Source organism: Culex pipiens, chromosome 1, assembly GCF_016801865.2.
Source record: "Culex pipiens pallens isolate TS chromosome 1, TS_CPP_V2, whole genome shotgun sequence".
In the NCBI taxonomy this organism is placed as follows: Eukaryota; Metazoa; Arthropoda; class Insecta; order Diptera; family Culicidae; genus Culex; species Culex pipiens.
The window spans coordinates 48,501,399-48,521,949 of record NC_068937.1 but is presented as its reverse complement, the minus strand read 5'-3'; the positions used below and the strand labels follow the sequence as shown (position 1 = coordinate 48,521,949).

The window sequence follows — 20,551 nt, the reverse complement described above, 5'->3', positions numbered from 1 at the left end:
AACATCCCCGAGGCCTGCGGCCACTCCAGGTGGTGGCCACTACTGCCAAAATGTCAAATTTCATGTCCAGTATCAAAATCCCTAAAGTTTGATACCCATATTGCCCCAACTCTTATGGTTCCGCAAATGTCCCCCTATCGGAACATCCCCGGGGCCTGCGGCCACTCCAGGTGGCGGCCACTACTGCCAAAATGTCAAATTTCATGTCCAGTATCAAAATCCCTAAAGTTTGATACCCATATTGCCCCAACTCTTATGGTTCCGCAAATGTCCCCTTATCGGAACATCCCCGGGGCCTGCGGCCACTCCAGGTGGCGGCCACTACTGCCAAAATGTCAAATTTCATGTCCAGTATCAAAATCCCTAAAGTTTGATACCCATATTGCCCCAACTCTTATGGTTCCGCAAATGTCCCCCTATCGGAACATCCCCGGAACCTGCGGCCACTCCAGGTGGCGGCCACTACTGCCAAAATGTCAAATTTCATGTCCAGTATCAAAATCCCTAAAGTTTGATACCCATATTGCCCCAACTCTTATGGTTCCGCAAATGTCCCCTTATCGGAACATCCCCGGGGCCTGCGGCCACTCCATGTGGCGGCCACTACTGCCAAAATGTCAAATTTCATGTCCAGTATCAAAATCCCTAAAGTTTGATACCCATATTGCCCCAACTCTTATGGTTCCGCAAATGTCCCCCTATCGGAACATCCCCGGGGCCTGCGGCCACTCCAGGTGGCGGCCACTACTGCCAAAATGTCAAATTTCATGTCCAGTATCAAAATCCCTAAAGTTTGATACCCATATTGCCCCAACTCTTATGGTTCCGCAAATGTCCCCTTATCGGAACATCCCCGGGACCTGCGGCCACTCCATGTGGCGGCCACTACTGCCAAAATGTCAAATTTCATGTCCAGGATCAAAATCCCTAAAGTTTGATACCCATATTGCCTCAACTCTTATGGTTCCGCAAATGTCCCACTATCGGAACATCCCCGAGGCCTGCGGCCACTCCAGGTGGTGGCCACTACTGCCAAAATGTCAAATTTCATGTCCAGTATCAAAATCCCTAAAGTTTGATACCCATATTGCCCCAACTCTTATGGTTCCGCAAATGTCCCCCTATCGGAACATCCCCGGGGCCTGCGGCCACTCCAGGTGGCGGCCACTACTGCCAAAATGTCAAATTTCATGTCCAGTATCAAAATCCCTAAAGTTTGATACCCATATTGCCCCAACTCTTATGGTTCCGCAAATGTCCCCTTATCGGAACATCCCCGGGGCCTGCGGCCACTCCAGGTGGCGGCCACTACTGCCAAAATGTCAAATTTCATGTCCAGTATCAAAATCCCTTAAGTTTGATACCCATATTGCCCCAACTCTTATGGTTCCGCAAATGTCCCCCTATCGGAACATCCCCGGGGCCTGCGGCCACTCCAGGTGGCGGCCACTACTGCCAAAATGTCAAATTTCATGTCCAGTATCAAAATCCCTAAAGTTTGATACCCATATTGCCCCAACTCTTATGGTTCCGCAAATGTCCCCCTATCGGAACATCCCCGGGGCCTGCGGCCACTCCAGGTGGTGGCCACTACTGCCAAAATGTCAAATTTCATGTCCAGTATCAAAATCCCTAATGTTTGATACCCATATTGCCCCAACTCTTATGGTTCCGCAAATGTCCCCTTATCGGAACATCCCCGGGGCCTGCGGCCACTACTGCCAAAATGTCAAATTTCATGTCCAGTATCAAAATCCCTAAAGTTTGATACCCATATTGCCCCAACTCTTATGGTTCCGCAAATGTCCCCCTATCGGAACATCCCCGGGGCCTGCGGCCACTCCAGGTGGCGGCCACTACTGCCAAAATGTCAAATTTCATGTCCAGTATCAAAATCCCTAAAGTTTGATACCCATATTGCCCCAACTCTTATGGTTCCGCAAATGTCCCCTTATCGGAACATCCCCGGGGCCTGCGGCCACTCCAGGTGGCGGCCACTACTGCCAAAATGTCAAATTTCATGTCCAGTATCAAAATCCCTAAAGTTTGATACCCATATTGCCCCAACTCTTATGGTTCCGCAAATGTCCCCTTATCGGAACATCCCCGGGGCCTGCGGCCACTCCAGGTGGCGGCCACTACTGCCAAAATGTCAAATTTCATGTCCAGTATCAAAATCCCTAAAGTTTGATACCCATATTGCCCCAACTCTTATGGTTTCGCAAATGTCCCCCTATCGGAACACCCCCGGGGCCTCCGGCCAATCCAGGTGGTGGCCATTACTACCGAAATGTCAAATTTGTCAAAGAGAGAGCGAAGGGGTGAGAGCAGCTTTCTGCGTAGCTGTGGATCCCGTCACCCCTCGCGTCCTTCCTTGGTTCCGTCCCGCAAAATCTCCATGGCAACACGATGGACGGAATCTGGCCGCTTCCTCAACCGGGCGCCGGGTGAGAGCAGCTTCCTCGAGCTGTGAAATCCATCACCGGTTTGGGGGAGCGGGGTGAAGGCAGCTCGCCGAGCTGTGAAATCCCTCACCCCTCGCGTCCTTCCTTGGTCCCGTCCCGCAAAATCTCCACGGCAACGTCGTCCGATCGTGGATTTCCTCGTGGCTGGTTTCCTCCTCGGTACCGCATCAGCAACAGCAGGAGCTCCTTCCAGGTCGGCGTCCAAAATTGATTTGCCTTGATTTTGGATCGGCACCTCCTTTTATATCAAATCGTTTTGGCGTTTGGCGAAGCAGCAGCACAAAAGGAATAAATCGCCAAATTGTGTCAAGGCCAAACGCAGGCAAGGCTTTGGGGGCGGAGTCAAGAGATAGAGTGTGCGCGTGTGTGTGTTGTGTGCGTGCTTGCTTGCTGTGTGGAAGCAGTTTTATAATTTTAAACTCAGTTTTTAAGTGCTTTAACTAAATTTCATGGCCATTAATTAGGTATAGTAAGAATGCGTGAAATCTCCCCTTTCGTTTGGTGGGTACCACTTTTACGTGTGTTGAACAGGAGCTGAGATATTAATGTTACAAATCTTGCAGTCGCGTTTAATTTTTCGTTACATTTCGCTCCGCGAAATTTTGGATTGCTACCCTGTATAGAGCCCTAAGACGAAGTTCTTCGTCAAAAGTGGAAAATGTGGTCTGAAAATAGCGACGCCATCCCCCTATTAACACTACGTGCAACAAAAAGTGATTGGAAATAGATTTGGGACCAACTGTGCAAAGTCTTCATTCTAGGCCTATGAAATCTTTAGCAAGAATATTTGTTAAATCTACAAATTAGAACAGGTTGATCTCAACTATGCCCTATTATTTGTCAAGAAATTACGTGAAATTTCTCAGTGGTAGACTACTTTATTTCATAGGTTGAGTTGTTCTCCAAGAACTCTTTGTCAGCGGATTTTGGTTCTGTCTGAAGTTAAGACATGTAAATCTACCATTTGTTTGTTACGGCGACAAACCTGCAGGTCTTGATTACAGGGATTTCTTTGATGTTTAGGACATCCTAACCATCAACAAAGCCTTGCAATATAATACGGATGTGATCAGCGGTCAAAATACAGGAAAGGTGTTTTTTTTTGGCAACCATTAATAAAAATGTATGCAGAAATTTTGTTTCGTAAGTGCGCTCACAACGACAATTTAGTATTTTTGCAAAGCACATATTCCCGTTCCTTGGCTCCAATTGGTGCCCTTCAAGAGACCTTCACACTTTGCCTTATTTTTCCCATCGGTTGACACGATTCCACAAAGTAGTGCCACCTTACACTCGCCACTAAGTTCTGACACCGATCGTGGACCCTTTTTAACGGCGTAACGCCAATATTGCTGCATCACAGATTCGTTTTTGGTCATCCGCTGGACGAGTTCATCCAAACTTTTGAGTGAAAGATCCATCAGTCTGAATTCTTCGGTCATGTTCGATGATAGTTCCCAGTCCGGGACTTTCGAAGAGTCCTTGTTGGCTTTGCCCAGATCGATCGTGTACGTCTCCAGGGTAGATACCGACTGCAAATTCAATGGTTAGATTTAGATCTTAGCATTTAAATCTCAAGACATACAAACTTCCCGGACTCCAGCATCGCCACGTGGTAGTTCGGGTTGTGAAAACTGTGCGGAGTCAGCGATCCTCCGTTCCAGGCCACCCCAATAGGTTCGGTTGGCTTTTGCGAGTCGTAGAACATCGCAAACTCCGTAAGGTGCGAGTGACCGTTGAACTGGGCTGTGATCGTGTTTCGGTAGCGTTCAACGATGCGTTGAAACTGCTGGGACCACGATGGGAGTAGCGAGTAGTGATTGGGCGCGATGTGCGACAGGATGTGAACTTTCTGGTGTTGCTGCTCGGCGCGAGCAAGGGTATCTTGGAGCCATTGGAGTTGGGCATGGTACAAGTTTGGATCCGCTAGGAGCCACCAGTTGTACATGTACGCAACGTTGCTGTTCAGGACAATCAGTCGGAGGCGTTCCTTCGTTGGAATCGAGTAGTAACCTTCGCCGTTTTGGGGCCATTCGATTTCGCGAGGTTTCCGGGTTATTTGACCATTCTTCCACAACTTCTCGATCCAACTTTGATAGTATTTGTAAACCTTTGACTGTCCAGCGTTACTAGAGTCACTACCTGAAGAAAACATTCCAAAGACATCCGTGTCATGATTCCCAATCGCAAACACAATTGGGATGTCCTTGAATATCTCAATAAACAGTCCCAGCACATAGTCCGTGTCCGCCTTCAACGTTTCAAAATCAAGCTCCGTTATGTGATGTCTCACCAGATCTCCGGTCAGGTACACCATTTTGGCATCCGAGTGCTGTTCCGCAATCTTCTTCAAACTTGCCTCCAGCAAAGTCTTCGGAGTGTCGCAATGGTTATAGTTTCCCCAGTAGGTCTCATCCGGTTTACCGGTGTTGCCAACTCGACAGCACCCAAACATCTTCTTGCACTGCTTCACAACCTCTTCGGACTCAACCCCCCCGACGTACTTTGGGTCGTAGTGAATGTCGGTGATGTGGAGTATCTTCGTTGGCCAGGTTTTGTTGTACGCTACCGAAACGGTTGATTTGAAGTTGAAATCGTCGAGTTTTATCGGGTCCACGGAAGCTCCGGTAGGTTCCTGAACACAACCAATTGGACCTAAGGGCAGTGCGCAAATGTCGTGCGACGTGATGTGATCGTTGGTTTTCAAAATTTCGAGTATGGAATCCTGCAGATAAATGGTTTTAGCTAAAACTAGTGAACTCTGCTGAAAATCACTCACAATAAAAATGTTGATAAGGTCAGCACAATACTCCTTTGGGTATTCAGCAAGTCGGCAAAGACCTTGAGTTACTTGTAGTATTCCAGGTTTTAATTGTTGAGGTACTTGTTTCAGTTGTTTAAATGTGCTGATCAGGGTGTGCATCGCCACTCGACAGAGAAGACAGTAGCGAGGCTTAAAAAACGAAATTTATCTGAACAACACACGATTTTCATTCACTCGAAAGTATACCTTCACACATTTCGGAATTTCTGCTAACGTCAGAGCTTCATCTTTATTTTTCAGGCAGTACATGAGTTGCTTCGAATCAGAAGACATTTTTTTCTCATCGAAACTTGCAGCAAAGGCATCGTGGAAATAAGTTTCAGCTTTAGCTGAAAGAAAGAAAAACGGTAAGGTTTTCAAATTGGAATGATTTTACAGATTACCTATGTCTGATATTTCACACGGAGCGGAACCCTTCGCGAACATTATCAGGTTTGTAATGCTCCACCAAATAATGAATACTGCACATCGACAATTGATTTTCATGTTTTTAAGAAATAACTTAGAAAGCTTGCTCTGAACTGCATGATTGTCGGTGGAATCTTGGATTTATATAAAAAATCTCTTTTCTATTTGTGCACTTGGGCAAATATTTGAGTGTACTACCTAGATTTATCATTGATTGAATGCTATGCAACAAATCAAGTTTGATATCATTCAAGTATTCTTTAAAAATATATTTAAAGGTGATTTTCGGTTAATGTCAATCATTAGTTTTGTATGCGCTGAAACTGATGTCAATAAGCTATATTCATGTTTGATAACCTTTAAATTCTTGATCTTTTTTAGCAAAGTCGTGATTTATTAATTTATTTGCTTTTATGTTTAGGACCGGATTTGTTGTTTGTTTGTTTCAAATCATCTGACCCGGTGGTCTCAATGTAGTTTGGTTACTTAAAACTAGTTACAAACATAAATATAGCCAAGTTATCAAAACATACATTTAAACAAAAAATGATTTAACGGCTAGATCTTCTTGTTCTTGATGCACGTTGTTGCGGGTTTTCAGCAGGACGAGATGAACGAGAACGATCTCGGAGTTCAGTTCGAAGGCTTTTCAAAACCGGCTCACAGGTTCGTGGAAGTCGAACAGATGGTAGAACTGTTCTCTGCCATTCTGAAATGTTATCGGAAGGAGCGTGAGGCATTATAACTGGGACTGGAATGAGCTGTATCAGCATGCATGATCCAAGTCTGATGCAAATTATATTTTCCTATAATTTCGCTGCCAGCCATCGAGTAGTGAATTGAAGGAACTCATACACTGTCAAAAGTGATACTATAATTTTGCTATTGAAGCAAAGCACTGCTTTGAAAAGTCAAATTTGTTGTCACAGCATAACAACCCGGTCGGAAATGGCGGACGCATTTCTGGCGTTCGTCTGGGGGCCAGCCATCTGGCAGAATTTCCCCCAGATTTGCCCCAGATTTCTGCCATGATTTCTGGCGAATATGACACAAACCGGTCGTGCACGGTTCAACCGATTGAACCGGTTGATTTTGTTGCCAGACAGCTGGCAGAAATTTTGCCCGATTTTCGCCAGATACGTCTGGCGTTACGCAAAACTTGACTAGAATAAGTGTGCCAACCCTAGTAACATTTTGGGTTTTAAGTAGGCCATAAAAGCCTATTTAGGCCGTATGAGGGTTTTCAGAACCATGATAAAACCTGTAAGTTTAAAAATGTTACTACCCAAGTAACATTTTAAGCTTAATCAAAGCTGTCACAACCGCTATAAAACCTATCAGCCAAAACCAACATTAAAACCACCAAGTCGTAACAGCCTCCCCACAACCCCGATAAACCTCACTTAAAACCCAAAAGGACCTCCGCAAAAGGTTGTTACGGCCTATTTATAAAACCCACATAGGAGTTCAAGGCTTTACAACGAAATCCTAACAACCTCCTTAAAGCCTTGATAAAGCCTTTGTTAAAACCTTGTTAGGAGTTAGGGAAAATGACATTTCATACGTCTTCATGCGTCTTATGACAAACAGATTTTACTCTGGCAAAAAAATGAGTCTTCGTCTTGCCAAATGAAATTATGGAGATGGTTGTCAAAAATGGTGATGATGATATGATAGATATTGGAGGTAATTGAAATAATTTCAAACCTTATTTCTCGAAATTGGTGGCTCAAATTCAGCTGCGGTTAAAATTTTATTGATGATTGCATGGGAGATAGAGCCAAAAAAATCAACTCGCTTCATCAAAAATCATTATTTTGTAATCATAGTTTTTAATGTTAAAAAATATTGTGTTGCAAATCTTTGCAAAAAATGTTCAAATTATGTTTGAATTTCTGTGGCTATGCTAACGATGTCACAAATTCATCATAATTGTGTGTTTTCATCAAATTTATGATTTTTAATTTTTTTCTGCCAAGATGGCGGTCAATCATATTCAATCAGAGCACGCGTTTAGCGCCATATTTATGCACTGCTTTTTGGCCGCGATAAATGCTCTATTAGGAGCTTATGGTTTTAAGTGAGCTTTTTGCATGCCTAATGGCACCTGACAGTTACAACACCCTTGGTTTTAACAAAGCATGCGATAAAACCGTTTGGCATGGCATTGCCATCTGGTTTTTAAGCCTCTATTAAAACTTTCATAAAACCTTATTGAAAGCCAGTCGGCTTTTATTTTCTCCCGGTTTTATGTCCGAGGCATAAAACCTTGTTATAACCTATTAATTAGCTCTTGCTTGTTGGTTGCGGTAAATGCCCAAATAAAACTATTAAGCAATCAAGATGCTACAATAAAACCTTAATAAAACTTGGTGGTGGCTAGTTGGTTTAAAAATGTTACTTGGGTAGGGAAGTGTGTCTGAACTGCACGACAAACGTCCGCCTGCGCCAGACACTAAAATTTACCAGATTATTTTCCGAGTGGGAAGTTCATATCAGTTTAATTTATATGAAGGTACCAGACATTGATAATTAGTCTGGTTGAATAATTTGTACATTTTCCTGTTATTCTGTTCTGTTATTTTTTTACATTTCGTCGCTGTCGTGCTAACTTGTCGCACGTGCATTTTGAGCCAAATTGAACTAAGAATGCCATTTTGTGTAGATCATAATGCCTCACCTTTAGACCTTCACAGAACCCCAAAATTCGATTTCAATCCTGAGATATTCAACAAAAACCGAAAAAAAATCCATGCCTTGAGAGTAACAATCAAAATCCAATGTAATTAAACGGGAATTGTCTCTACAGCAGCATCCGATTGCTTGCCTTGAGAATAAAACTATAGCCCTTAAACACACTATGCCAATGGTCGCAACGCTTGCTTAGAGCGTATCCTAGACCTTTTACCTTCCCAAAAACCGTCCAACTCCAAGCGAAACTTACTTGAGGATACCGTGGAGATTTTCCCTTAATACTCTGAAAAAAGTGGAGCATCAACACTTCCCGTCTTCCAAATCCCCTTCCTTGTCCCTGGTGCGCGGTGGAGATGGGAGCGGCCGGCAATGGACGGCTGTCATGGTGTTGAGAATCTGGTTCAGGTGGAGTTGGTTCTTTTCCCAGTTATCAATTCCTAGGCAACTTGGGCTTAGACAATCATCACTTAACATGGCGAAATCCAGTCTGCAATCCGCTAAAATCACCGTCTCCTAGCGATGCGAAGCGAAGCGAAAAAGCGAAAAAAACTCCATGCATTTTTGTCACTTTTCATATGGGTCATTCCACCTGAAGTGTGCAAGAAAAAATGCAAATTTGAAAATTACCATCTCCGATTCTGCTAAAATTTGGCAGAGCTGTTGAGACTATCAAAACATGCAAAAATCCCGAATTTCATCCAAATCGGACCACCCCCTCCATTTTTGTACCCTCCCAAAAAATCGACTTTTTGGCGATACTACTGGATTCATACACCAGGTAGTAATTATTGATCAACGCGTCCAAGTGCTTCGAGCAGATGCGGCGAGTGTAGCTAATTTAGCTAATCTCAAATACTCAAAACTTTAAAATTCGATATCTCTGGAACAAAACATATTCCTTTCTGTCGATAAGTGATTCCTATGTAAAATTGGCCGGGGAATACGATAGTGAGGTCAAATTTAAAAAATAGATAGGGCTGTTTTGAGATACGGCCATTTAAAGTTTTCAATTGCGCAATACAGGTAGACAAAACATCTTAATCGAAAATTTGATCACGGAAATGGATTCTACGTCCAATTTCCTTCAAAATTGAAGCTAAAACCGACCTTCTAAGATTTGTGGTTCCTGAGCTATCGCCGTTTGAAACTAGGAGGTTCGCTCCAAAATCGCCAAAAAGTCGATTTTTTGGGGAGGTACAAAAATGGAGGGGGTGATCCGATTTGGATGAAATCCGGGATTTTTGCATGTTTTGATAGTCTCAACAGCTCTGCCAAATTTGAGCAGAATCGGATATTGCAATTTTCAAGTGCTGTTCCGCTTCAGATGGAATGACCCATATAAAAATCGGTTTAATATGATCAATCTTCAAACCGTAAGGCAGATTTTGGGGTTTTTGCTGAATGGCACTATTTCGCTACCGCACATGGCAAAAGTTCTAGAACCCATGAGAATTGATTATCTCAAAATCGTATAAAATTATAAAAATAATTCATCTTACAGAGTACCAGGTAGTAATTATTGATCAGCACGACTGAGTGCTTCTAGCATATGCGGCGAATGTAGCTAATTTAGGTAATCTCAAATACTCAAAACTTTAAAATTCGATACCTCTGGAACGAAACATATTCCTTTCTGTCGATAAGAGATTCTTATGTTAAATTGGACGGGGAACACGATGGTGAGGTCAAATTTGAAAAATAAATAGGGCTGTATTGAGATACGGCCATTTCAAGTTTTCAATTGCGCAATACAGGTAGAAAACATATTTTAATCTAAATTTTGATCACGGAAATGGATTCTACGTCCAGTTTACTTCAAAATTAAGTCTAATACCGACCCTCTAAGATTTGTGGTTCAAGAGTTATCGTCGTTTGAAGATAGGGGTTTCGCTCAAAAATCGCCAAAAAGTCGATTTTTTGGGAGGGTACAAAAATGGAGGGGGTGGTCCGATTAGAATGAAATTCGGGATTTTTGCATGTTTTGATAGTCTCAACAGCTCTGCCAAATTTTAGCAGAATCGGAGATGGTAATTTTCAAATGCTGTTCCGCTTCAAATGGAATGACCCATATGAAAGAAGTTTCTATCTTGTCGTGCTATCTTGACACAGCCTGAAAATTAATGTAAGTGCGACAATTGGCCAAAGGGATATCAGGTCAAAACGCGTTTGACACAGGAACGAGCTCGACTACCGTAAACATTTTCAATTATATTTCGGGATTTCGGTAACCAAATTCAACCAAACTTCGGGGCAATGCACAGAATGGTCAACCAAACAAAACGTGTTTGTTATTGTTTACATTACCTGCTATATTGTTTGTTTATTCAAGGTTAAACATTAAAACGTGTTTTATCGGAACGTCAACAAGCGACGTGCCGCAAGTTAGCACGACAGCGTCGATTTTTTTTTGATCTTAGAATAAGAGAAATTACATTTGAGAAATTTCTCATTAATTATTATGCTTGGCAAGATATTTTAACATTCTGCGGTTCTAGAGAGCGTCAGTCTGGCTACGAATTGCATAAAAATCTATCCATTGATCAGCTGATCAATGATGTGAACAATAATCTCATTTTGAATTTTACTCGTCATTTCATCTTATTTTTTTTACACGCGTTCCTCACGCACCAGACCAGTTAGTTTATCAATCGAAATCAAGCAACATGCCATGTGCGCGCCACCGTTCACCATGAGACCATATCGTCTGGCAGGCTCAAAACGTGTTAGTCAATCAAAAACCGTCCGTTATCACTTCACGCGAGAAAGTTTGACAGTAAACACAGCAACTTATTAGCGCAGACCCCTGCGACGGTGGTCAATGTCTAGGTCGAAGAGACATGGGCCTCAACATTTGCCAAATTTAGCCGACAAGAGTTTGTGGCGCGAGTTCAATGACTAAACAAAAACAAAAAGTGATAAATTATTTTCGAAAACGATGTTAGCACCTTTGCCTTAGCCCGCGCGTTCACGCGTCGGCGTCTTCCGATACCCATTTGATAAAGCTGAAAGTGAGACGGAGAGAGTTCCCCCAAAAAAACTGGTTCAGAATGGCCTATATAAGCGCGGGGGTTTACAGCGTTCACTCGAAACTGGACACGGCATTTCTCCAAATGCCAACAGGCCAGGCAGCTGCTGCGTGAATTATTGGATTTAGTCTGTTGACAACTGCGTGCCGAGATGGTCGCGATCGGGAAGATACTCTTTCTGGGAGTGGTGCTGCTGATTGGGGTGACCCATGGGTACCAGGTTAAGCCGAGGAACTACGACAAGATCGTACAGCAACAGATGAAGTTCAACGGTAAGTTAGGCGGAGTTACGTTGGAGTTGTGGTATTGATCACTTGATTTTGCAGAGGAGTTCGAGAAGGAGTTCCTTGTGGAGCATCTGCTGTACACCGAGACGGGCAACATGTCTGTGCGACTTCAGGAGATGTTCGAGTACTTGAAGCACAAGCCGGATATGTTCCGTCAGGAGCTGGACAACCATCCGTTGGAGTACCAAACGACGGAATGTACCGCGTGTCGATCGCTTGTCACCACATACCTGACCTATCGACGCGTGCTGAACTGGGATCGCGATCGTATTGCTGCCCAGGCTGCATCGACCTGCGACTCGCTGGCAATTCTGCTGCCGGAGAACTGCGTCAAGGTTATCGACAAGAACATCGACATTTTCCTGTACATCATCGACAACAGACCGAGCTTGACTGCGCAAACCATTTGCGGAGTGATCTTCCAGTCGGGTGCTTGCGTACTGCAAGATCCCGAATTCCTGAACTGGTCGATCAACGTTGCACCGGGAGGTACTCCGATCACGTCGTCAAAAACCGGTCCCAACCGAGGTCCTAACGACATCAAGATCATCCACCTGACGGATCTGCACTACGATCCGCACTACCGTACGGGGTACAACGCCGTCTGCGGAGAACCATGCTGCTGCCGTGAAGAACAGGGCATTCCAGAAAATCCGGCAGAAGGTGCTGGAGAGTGGGGAGACTACCGAGACTGTGACTCACCGTGGAAGGCAGTTGAGGATGCCGTTCAGGAAGCTGGTCGTCGTCATCCAGATGCGGCGTACGTGTACCATACCGGAGATATTATTGATCATGGAGTCTGGATGACAACGATCCCTGGAAACGTTCGGTCCATCACAAGAACTATGGAGCTGTTGAAGCAGGTGTTCCCCAACAAGCCGGTATACAACGTGCTGGGTAACCACGAGATCACCCCGACAAACGTGTTCGCTCCAAGTCACATCACTCGACCGGACTTTTCCGCAAGCTGGGTTTACGATCTGGTAGCCGATCAGTGGTCCACGTGGCTACCAGCTGCGACCAGACCAACGATTCAACACGGAGGTTACTACACCGCTCTGGTTCGGCCAGGCTTCCGCGTGATTGGCTTGAATAACAACGATGCGTACACCTTCAACTGGTGGATTCTGTACGATCCTGCTTACCTGCGAAGTCAACTCCAGTGGCTGCACGATACCCTGCTGCAAGCTGAACAAGCCGGCGAAAAGGTCCACATCCTGGCCCATATCCCAATCGGCGCAGGCACCAGTTTCGCTCCCTGGTCTCGCCAGTACCGTCGTATCCTGGACCGCTTCTGGAACACCGTGCAGGCCCACTTCCATGGTCACACCCACGCCGACGAGTTCAACGTGTTCTACTCACAGGCCAACCCGCAGCACGCGATCAACGTAGCGTTCAACGGCGGCGGTACCGTTCCATTCAGCAATTTCAACCCCAACTACATCGTGTACTACGTGAACCCGCAGACATTTGTAAGTCGCGATCGTGCGCTTCAACTCGATCACCCCCATTCAAACCTTCTTTCCCCTTTCCAGGAAGTGACCGACTTTGAGTCCTACTTCTTCAGCCTGTCCGAGGCGAACCGCAACCCGCTCCGGAACCCGCTGTGGCAGCCGCTGTATTCGTTCAACCGTGACTTCAACATCCCCAACAGCTCGCCAGCGTCGCTGGACGCTCTGGCCCGCCGCTTCGGATCGAACCCCGCCGAGCTGCACCGCTACTGGCAGCACAAGGTCAAGTTCGGCGATCCCTTCATCGAGGAGGGTTGCGACGGTGCGTGCCTGATGAACCACCTGTGCGAAATCGTGACCAACACCGCCAACGACGACACCAAGTGCAACGAAATTATCGCTCTGTTCCGCGAGATCGACGATGATAAGTGGAATTTCGAGCAATAAAAACGAATGCAGTTTTATTTTTAAATTCTGTTATTAGTTGTTACATTCGCGGGGGGGTACACTTGTGAAGAAGACATCCGAACATGACCCAACCCACCACACAGTTTGTCTCGCGATTTTCGTTGATTGATGGTATGTAGTGATAAGCGTTACACATTAGCTGATAACGGCGGGAACATCTTCAATTGGCTCGTATAAAAGTTGCCAATCGGCATTGAATGCCGGTAGTCTGTGGTATTGCTGCCACTAGCGCGCAGGTTTGTCCGAGATGAAACTAGTGTTGACCGTCGTGGTACTGGTGGGGGCATTGGCCTCCACCTGCAGTGGGTACCAGGTAAAGCCCAAGAATTACAGCGCAACAGTTGAACAACTTCAGCACGAATACGGTTAGTACGTCCTCAAAACACTCTTCAGAGCTTCAAGTACCGGGTCGTAAATTGTTTTCATTCCTTTGTCAGCACGTGCCGAGAAGGAGTTCGAGCGGGAGTTCCGCATCTGGAAGCACACGGGAGTGAAGACACCTCGCTTCCGGGAGATGCTCGATTCCTGGAAGATTCCGCGCGAGGAACGTGGCATGGAGCTGGAGGATCTGCCGATCCAGCGGGAGGGTCAGATTTGTCTGCTGTGCCGGTCGGTCGTGGGACAGCTGATGCAGCAACGGCAAAATGGGGCCACCCGGGATGATCTGTTTGGAACGGCGTACGAGCTGTGTACGACGCTGCAGATTCAGGAACCGGACGTTTGCTACGGCGTGATTGAGATCAATATTGACTTCTTTATCTATATCTTCGATAACCGACCATCGCTGGGTTCGGACTCGGTTTGCGCTGTGATCTTCCAGTCGTCGGCGTGCATCTTGTCGGATCCGGAGTTTTTGGATTGGTCCGTGAATGTGGACGCTAGTGGTCGACCCGTTACGGTAAGTTGGAGAAGCTTTAAGATCGATAGGATAAAGTGAATATCAAATCATCCACAGGAATCCAAACATTTTCCGAGCGCGCGCGGTCCCAACGATATCAAGATCGTTCAGATTTCCGATCTGCACTACGATCCCAAGTATCAAATGGGTTACAACGCCGTATGCAACCGGCCGGCATGCTGCCGTAACGATCAAGGTATTCCGGAAGACCCATCGGAGCAGGCAGGTCGCTGGGGAGATTACCGGGACTGTGACTCCCCCTGGGATGCCATCGAGGATGTGATCGATCACGTCGCGGAATTTCACCCGGACGCGGCATACATCTATCACACTGGGGACATGATTGATCACGGCGTTTGGGAGACATCGATTGGGCATAACATTGGAGCTATGAATCGTATCTACAGCAAGTTGATCCGCACCTTCCCGGATACGCCAGTTTTGAACATTCTCGGCAACCATGAGGCACATCCGACGAACGTTTTCGCTCCAACCATCAACGTCCGGCCGGACTTTTCGATGGACTGGCTGTACCGCTTCTCGGCGGATCTCTGGGGTCACTGGTTGCCTCAATCTACGCGGCACACCATCCAGCAGGGTGGTTTCTATACCTATCTGATCCGCCCGGGTCTTCGGGTAGTCGCATTGAACAACCAGGACTGTTACACCTTCAACTGGTGGATCCTCTGGAGGCCGGACTATCTCGCGAACCAGATGCAGTGGCTGCACGACGTTCTGCTCGTGGCGGAACGTAACAACGAGAAGGTTCACATCCTAGCTCACATCCCGTACGCATCGTCCGGATCGACGTTCCGCATTTGTCAGCGCGAGTTCCGTCGGATTTTGGAACGCTTCCACGACACTATTAGTGCTCAGTTCCATGGACACACGCATCGTGATGAGTTCAACGTGTTTTACTCTCGCGAGTCGCCAGAACATGCGATTAACGTGGCCTGGAACGGAGGCAGCACGACCGCGTTCAGCGATATCAACCCGAACTACATCGTGTACTACGTGGATCCGGAGACTTATGTGAGTAGTTAACTTCTTCAGGTTGATTTCAGTATTCAATATCATGCAATTCCAGCAAGTAACCGACTTCGAGTCGTACATCTTCAACCTGACGGACGCTAACCTGACGCCGGATCGACGTCCGGATTGGTTCAAGCTGTACTCGTTTGCCGAGGAGTTTGACATGCACAACCTGAGTCCGGCGGAAGCGGATCGAATGGTCAAGCGGCTGGGAACGCCCGCTGGGCGCGATGAACTCTACCGGTACTGGCAGTTCAAGGTCAAGCTGGGCGATCCCTCGCTGGAAGCGGGTTGCGACGAGAACTGCCTGCTGAACCACCTGTGCCAGGTTGTGGTCAGCGAAATGGGTGACGATGTGAAGTGTGACGAGCTTCGGGAAACGTTCTTCGATTGATAGTGTCAATAAAGCGATGAGATTTATGTTTGCGAGTGTTTTGCAATGTAGAGAACGTCAACAGGGTAGCAGTTGAACAAACAGAGTTTATCTAGGTGAAAGGGTTATAAAAATCCAGGGAGGATCTGTAAGTGAAGTGGTGCACTTCAGAATGAGGCTCGTGAAAGTGATAGGTCTTGTAGTGGTAGGTTTAAGCTTGTTGGTTGGTGCAAGCCAACAGATAAGCGTGAATGTGGGCACCGAAGAAGTTGACTTTTTCAACAACTTTTTGTCGCTGTTGATGCGAGGTACAGTGGGACAAAACTACGCAAAAGTAATCGATAAGCTGCTGCAAAATGAGACGTTGGTCCTTGCGGATATCGTGGAGACTTCTAATGTCGGTAGTTTGAGTTACACATAAAGTCTGGTGACGTAAAACAGTCTCTTCCAGGCGAAGCTGTGTCTCTCGTGTCGACTAGTGTTCTACACCTTGATCAAAATGACTCGAAGAAGAGACATTCCTAAAGCTACCGTTGAGGTCGTTGGAAGAACGCTGTGTCGGCTGTCGGGTCGCCCGATACATGTCTGCAATGGTATCGCTAGGATTAACATTGTAGGTACCTGGAGACTCTGAGGTAAACTATACTAAGTATCGTGCATTGTAGGACTCCCTCACTCACATCATCCAAGCTCGGCAAGATCTTACCGCCGACGACTTTTGCCGTCAAACGTTGGAGGACGTTGGATGTAGCGATCGGAAGGGATCTGATACTATCAGACAGCAGGTCGCGATAAGCCCAAAATCAAAAGAATACAAGATTTCAGGTAAGATCGGCAAACCCATGAAGATCCTTCACCTTGGAGACATTCACATGGATCAGGAGTACGTTATTGGTGCGGAAAGTGATTGTGATTCCGGAGCTTGCTGTCGGTACATCGACCCGTTCAGGGTGCGCAACAACAAGTGGGGTGACTTGGGACATTGCGACCAACCGGCGTTCGCCTTTCAGCACGCTCTCGAGCAGATGGCTGCGAAGCACAAGGACATTGATGTGATCTATATGACCGGGAACATTATTCATCATCACGCGTGGGAATTGACGAAGAGTTACGTCACGAGAGATATTAGGAAGGCCGCTGCGGTGGTTCGGGCCAAGTTGGCTTTCAAAGAGGTTCCTGTGATCTTGGCGTTGGGACTGCACGACACTCATACCTGGGGAAAGTTTTCTCCAGCGGAAGCTGGAGATGTTGGCCATGAGTACCTTTACAAAGATTTCGAGGATGTCCTTAAGACCAAGTTCTACGTACGCCCAGGACTTGAATTCCCGACAAACCATGAGGGATATTACAGCGTAAAATTACGAGAAGGTCTCAGGGTGATCGTTCTGAACAACAACATTGCCAACATCTACAACTGGTGGCTCCTGCACCCGACAAACACATTCTACTTCCGCCAACTGCAATATCTGTACGACACACTCGAAAAAGCCGAACTCAACGGTGAGCGTGTGCACATTATGGCTCACCTCCCTCCGCGAAGTGAGCTCCTGCTGGCCGATTGGACCGCTCAGTATAGGAAAATTGTGAACCGCTTCGCGCACGTAATCGTAGCGGAGTTCAACGGGAACACCCACTTGGACGAGTTTAGGCTGTCGTACAGGGGTAAGGAAGCGATTGGGGTAGCGTGGAACGCAGGGTCGCTGGCAGCTTACAGCGGAGTTAATCCGAGCTATCGAGTTTATGAAGTGGACCCAAAGTCATATGTAAGTTTAGGGAGAGTATCTAATGGAGTGGATAACGATCGATTTCCAATTTTCAGGCTGTGGAAAATCACCAAACATATTTCTTCGACCTTGAAGAGACCAATAGGAAGAACCAGAAACCATCCTGGAAGCTAGAGTATGATATGAAAGCTGCATATAATCTGCAAGATCTAACGCCTTCTTCGTTACATGATTTATTTACAAAACTAAGCAAGGATGATGATCTATTTAAGAAATATCACTCATATCAGTTTCGAGGAGTTGGCCAAAATTGTAGTGAAGAGTGTCGCAGGGAAACCCTTTGCAATATTGTTGGAAATGAACATTGTAAAACATTGATTTCCAAATAAATGCCATTGATTCGAATGCAAAATCGAATCTGTTAATAATCGTAAGATTAGTCACGTGATGTGACTAGACGTAATACTAGGATGCTAAACATTGCTAGCTTTATCAGCAAGCGTTTATTGACTCAAGTGATCAAATGGTGTTCGTTTGTTTTCCTTAGTAAAATTGATAATTACACCACTCTACAAATGCATTTGATTGATTAGAATACATTTGGGAAATATTTTTTTCAAATGCTTGTAACACCTCCGTGTACGCACGAGAGCAAGCAGCAGTCAAGTGCCCTGTGCTCTACCGTTTTTTCGAAATTTTTCGCCGTAGTTGATAGTAATTACCCGCGAGTTTGCTTCTCCAGCATGCCAAAGGCCGGCCGCGGCCGTGGCAGTTCGAGTGCGGCCTCGAAAAACCCGCGAAGTTCGTCTACCGGCCGTGTGCAAAAAGGTAAACAAACAAACGCCGTGTCGGCCGCCATCGCGCAGGGGAGCGTGGGCGCAGATGGAATCGACAAAAAGTATCTACATCCCGGATACGTTCCGAGATCACCAGTGCGAACCCGTTCCGGTACTTCCGGTGCCACGACCAGTGGCACATCAACATCCGCCAACATCCCCATCAGGAACGAGTTCCAGATGCTGAGTGACGACGAAGAAAACAACAACACCGACGGTAGCAGCACTACCGACAACGACGACGATGACGGGCGTGCACGGAAGAAAGTGCCGACGCCAAAAAAGAACAATTCTCCAAAGGAACGTAGACCACCTCCAATTTTTGTTTTGGACACGTTGGCGGACGATGTTGACGAGTTGCTGGAAGGCCTCGGATATTGTCTGAAAATCGGTAAGTCGTCAGTGCAAGTTTACACATTTGACGAAAAGAACTTCGACCTAGTTGTGGAGAAATTGAAGCGTCAAAACTTCAAGTTTTACACATTCGACCCTGTGCAGAAGACTGCCGTTAAGGTCGTTTTGCAGGGGTACCAAGACCGCCCGATCTCCGACCTCAAGAAGGACCTCTCGGGTGCTGGAATAACGCCGCGTGACATAAAAGTGCTCTCGCGGAAGACTACAGTCACAGGTACACACACACTATACCTGTTGTACTTCGACCGCGGCACCGTCAAAATTCAAGACCTGCGGTGAACTAAGGCGTTGGACGGGTTTTGGGTAAACTGGCAGTTTTACTCAAAGAACCCGTCGGACGCAGCACAATGCCACCGTTTCCAGAAATTCGGCCACGGCTCGCGGAACTGCAACCTCCCGCCCCGCTGTGTGAAGTGCGGTGAATCACACCTCTCTGAGGCGTGTGCACTGCCGTGCAAAGCGGACTTGGGGGACAAGGCAGAGCAAACGTAGGCGCGCATCAAGTGCGCCAACTGCGGAGGTAACCATACCAGCAACTACCGTGGATGCAGCGCACGGAAAAACTACCTCGAGGAGCAGGAAAAGAGGAAGAAGAAAGCAGCAGCGTCCCACCCTCCTCAACGAAGTACGAGCGAAACCGTGCCGGCAGCTGGTCATCGTACGGTTCCAGCGGATAACTCATCGTTCCCTCCTGGATGGGGGCGATCGTTCGCCAGCGTGGTCGCTGCCGGCAGTGGCAATACGGCCCAGCAAGAAGTTACCGGAGAAGATCTCTTTACCCTGCCAGAGTTCTTTGCTCTCGCAGGGGAGATGATGACGCGGTTTCGGACCTGCCGTAACAAGGCGGAACAATTCCTGGCCCTTGGGGAGCTGATGATCAAGCACATCTATAAAGGATAAAAAACTGTGATCTAGTTTTAAGCTTTTTCTATTTCTATCCCCTTTCCCTTGCAATTTTATTTTTATTTATTTTTTTCTTACTCTTGGTGACACCTTTATTTACAAGCAATAACTGTTCCAAAATGGATTATGATGTAACGCACAGCTGTAAGGAACTCCAAAACTCTGTTATGTACCTCAAAAGAACTTATTGTATCTTGATTATTCACCAATAAAACCGAATTGAATTGAATTGAACAAATGCTTGTAAAAGGAATAGCAGAAGTTTTAATAAAACTAAAAATAAACAGAAATGTTCACACAAAGGTGTTCTACTCGCTGGTGTACTTGGTTTTAGTAAATTTCTAGGAAAACTCCAGATTATCCAGCATCATTCAAACACGATCGCTTATTATGCTTAAAATGGGTATATTTCCCCTAGAATTCTCTTTTTTGATTGATTTCAAAAAGGGACCATCCATAAACCAGGAGGGCGGAGGGGTTCAGCGATTGTCTACGCTCCACACAAAAAAGTGTTTTTTTTTTCACCAATAACAAATTTCATTTTATGACTATAATATTTATAAATTTATTATTTTATGTCAATATTAAAATTGGATGAATCTAGAAATGATAATCTTCCCAAGATTAATGAAATATTAATGTGCAGCATTTCCCCACGAAAACAGCATGACTTGGAAAAAAAAAGTTCTCCGGTCCAGCTCAAAATTTTTCTGGGAGTTCCTTGGCAGAAATAGTTAGACCCGTATTT

The 20,551-nt window shown here is 46.0% G+C and overlaps 4 protein-coding genes across 4 annotated transcripts; 3 read left to right on the top strand and 1 right to left on the bottom strand.

Moving 5' to 3' along the window:
* Nucleotides 1-3,577: 3,577 nt before the first annotated feature.
* LOC120416410 (sphingomyelin phosphodiesterase-like) lies at nucleotides 3,578-5,785 on the bottom strand. Its single transcript, XM_039578161.2, has 4 exons — nucleotides 5,673-5,785; nucleotides 5,476-5,618; nucleotides 4,051-5,418; nucleotides 3,578-3,997 (listed from the first exon to the last, which is right to left on the bottom strand). Exons 1-4 carry the CDS (start codon nucleotides 5,773-5,775, stop codon nucleotides 3,632-3,634), a joined length of 1,980 nt encoding a protein of 659 aa, XP_039434095.1. The 5' UTR covers nucleotides 5,776-5,785; the 3' UTR covers nucleotides 3,578-3,631.
* Nucleotides 5,786-11,470: 5,685 nt separating this feature from the next.
* LOC120416411 (sphingomyelin phosphodiesterase-like) lies at nucleotides 11,471-13,629 on the top strand. Its single transcript, XM_039578163.2, has 3 exons — nucleotides 11,471-11,689; nucleotides 11,744-13,176; nucleotides 13,240-13,629. The coding sequence occupies exons 1-3, from the start codon at nucleotides 11,569-11,571 to the stop codon at nucleotides 13,600-13,602; spliced, it is 1,917 nt and encodes a 638-aa protein (XP_039434097.1). The 5' UTR covers nucleotides 11,471-11,568; the 3' UTR covers nucleotides 13,603-13,629.
* A 181-nt stretch (nucleotides 13,630-13,810) lies between these two features.
* Nucleotides 13,811-15,973, top strand: LOC120416412 (sphingomyelin phosphodiesterase-like). Its single transcript, XM_039578164.2, has 4 exons — nucleotides 13,811-13,988; nucleotides 14,061-14,521; nucleotides 14,579-15,553; nucleotides 15,609-15,973. The coding sequence occupies exons 1-4, from the start codon at nucleotides 13,871-13,873 to the stop codon at nucleotides 15,945-15,947; spliced, it is 1,893 nt and encodes a 630-aa protein (XP_039434098.1). The 5' UTR covers nucleotides 13,811-13,870; the 3' UTR covers nucleotides 15,948-15,973.
* Nucleotides 15,974-16,042: 69 nt separating this feature from the next.
* Nucleotides 16,043-18,196, top strand: LOC120416413 (sphingomyelin phosphodiesterase 1-like). Its single transcript, XM_039578165.2, has 4 exons — nucleotides 16,043-16,323; nucleotides 16,378-16,539; nucleotides 16,592-17,689; nucleotides 17,746-18,196. Exons 1-4 carry the CDS (start codon nucleotides 16,099-16,101, stop codon nucleotides 18,037-18,039), a joined length of 1,779 nt encoding a protein of 592 aa, XP_039434099.1. The 5' UTR covers nucleotides 16,043-16,098; the 3' UTR covers nucleotides 18,040-18,196.
* Nucleotides 18,197-20,551: the final 2,355 nt, after the last annotated feature.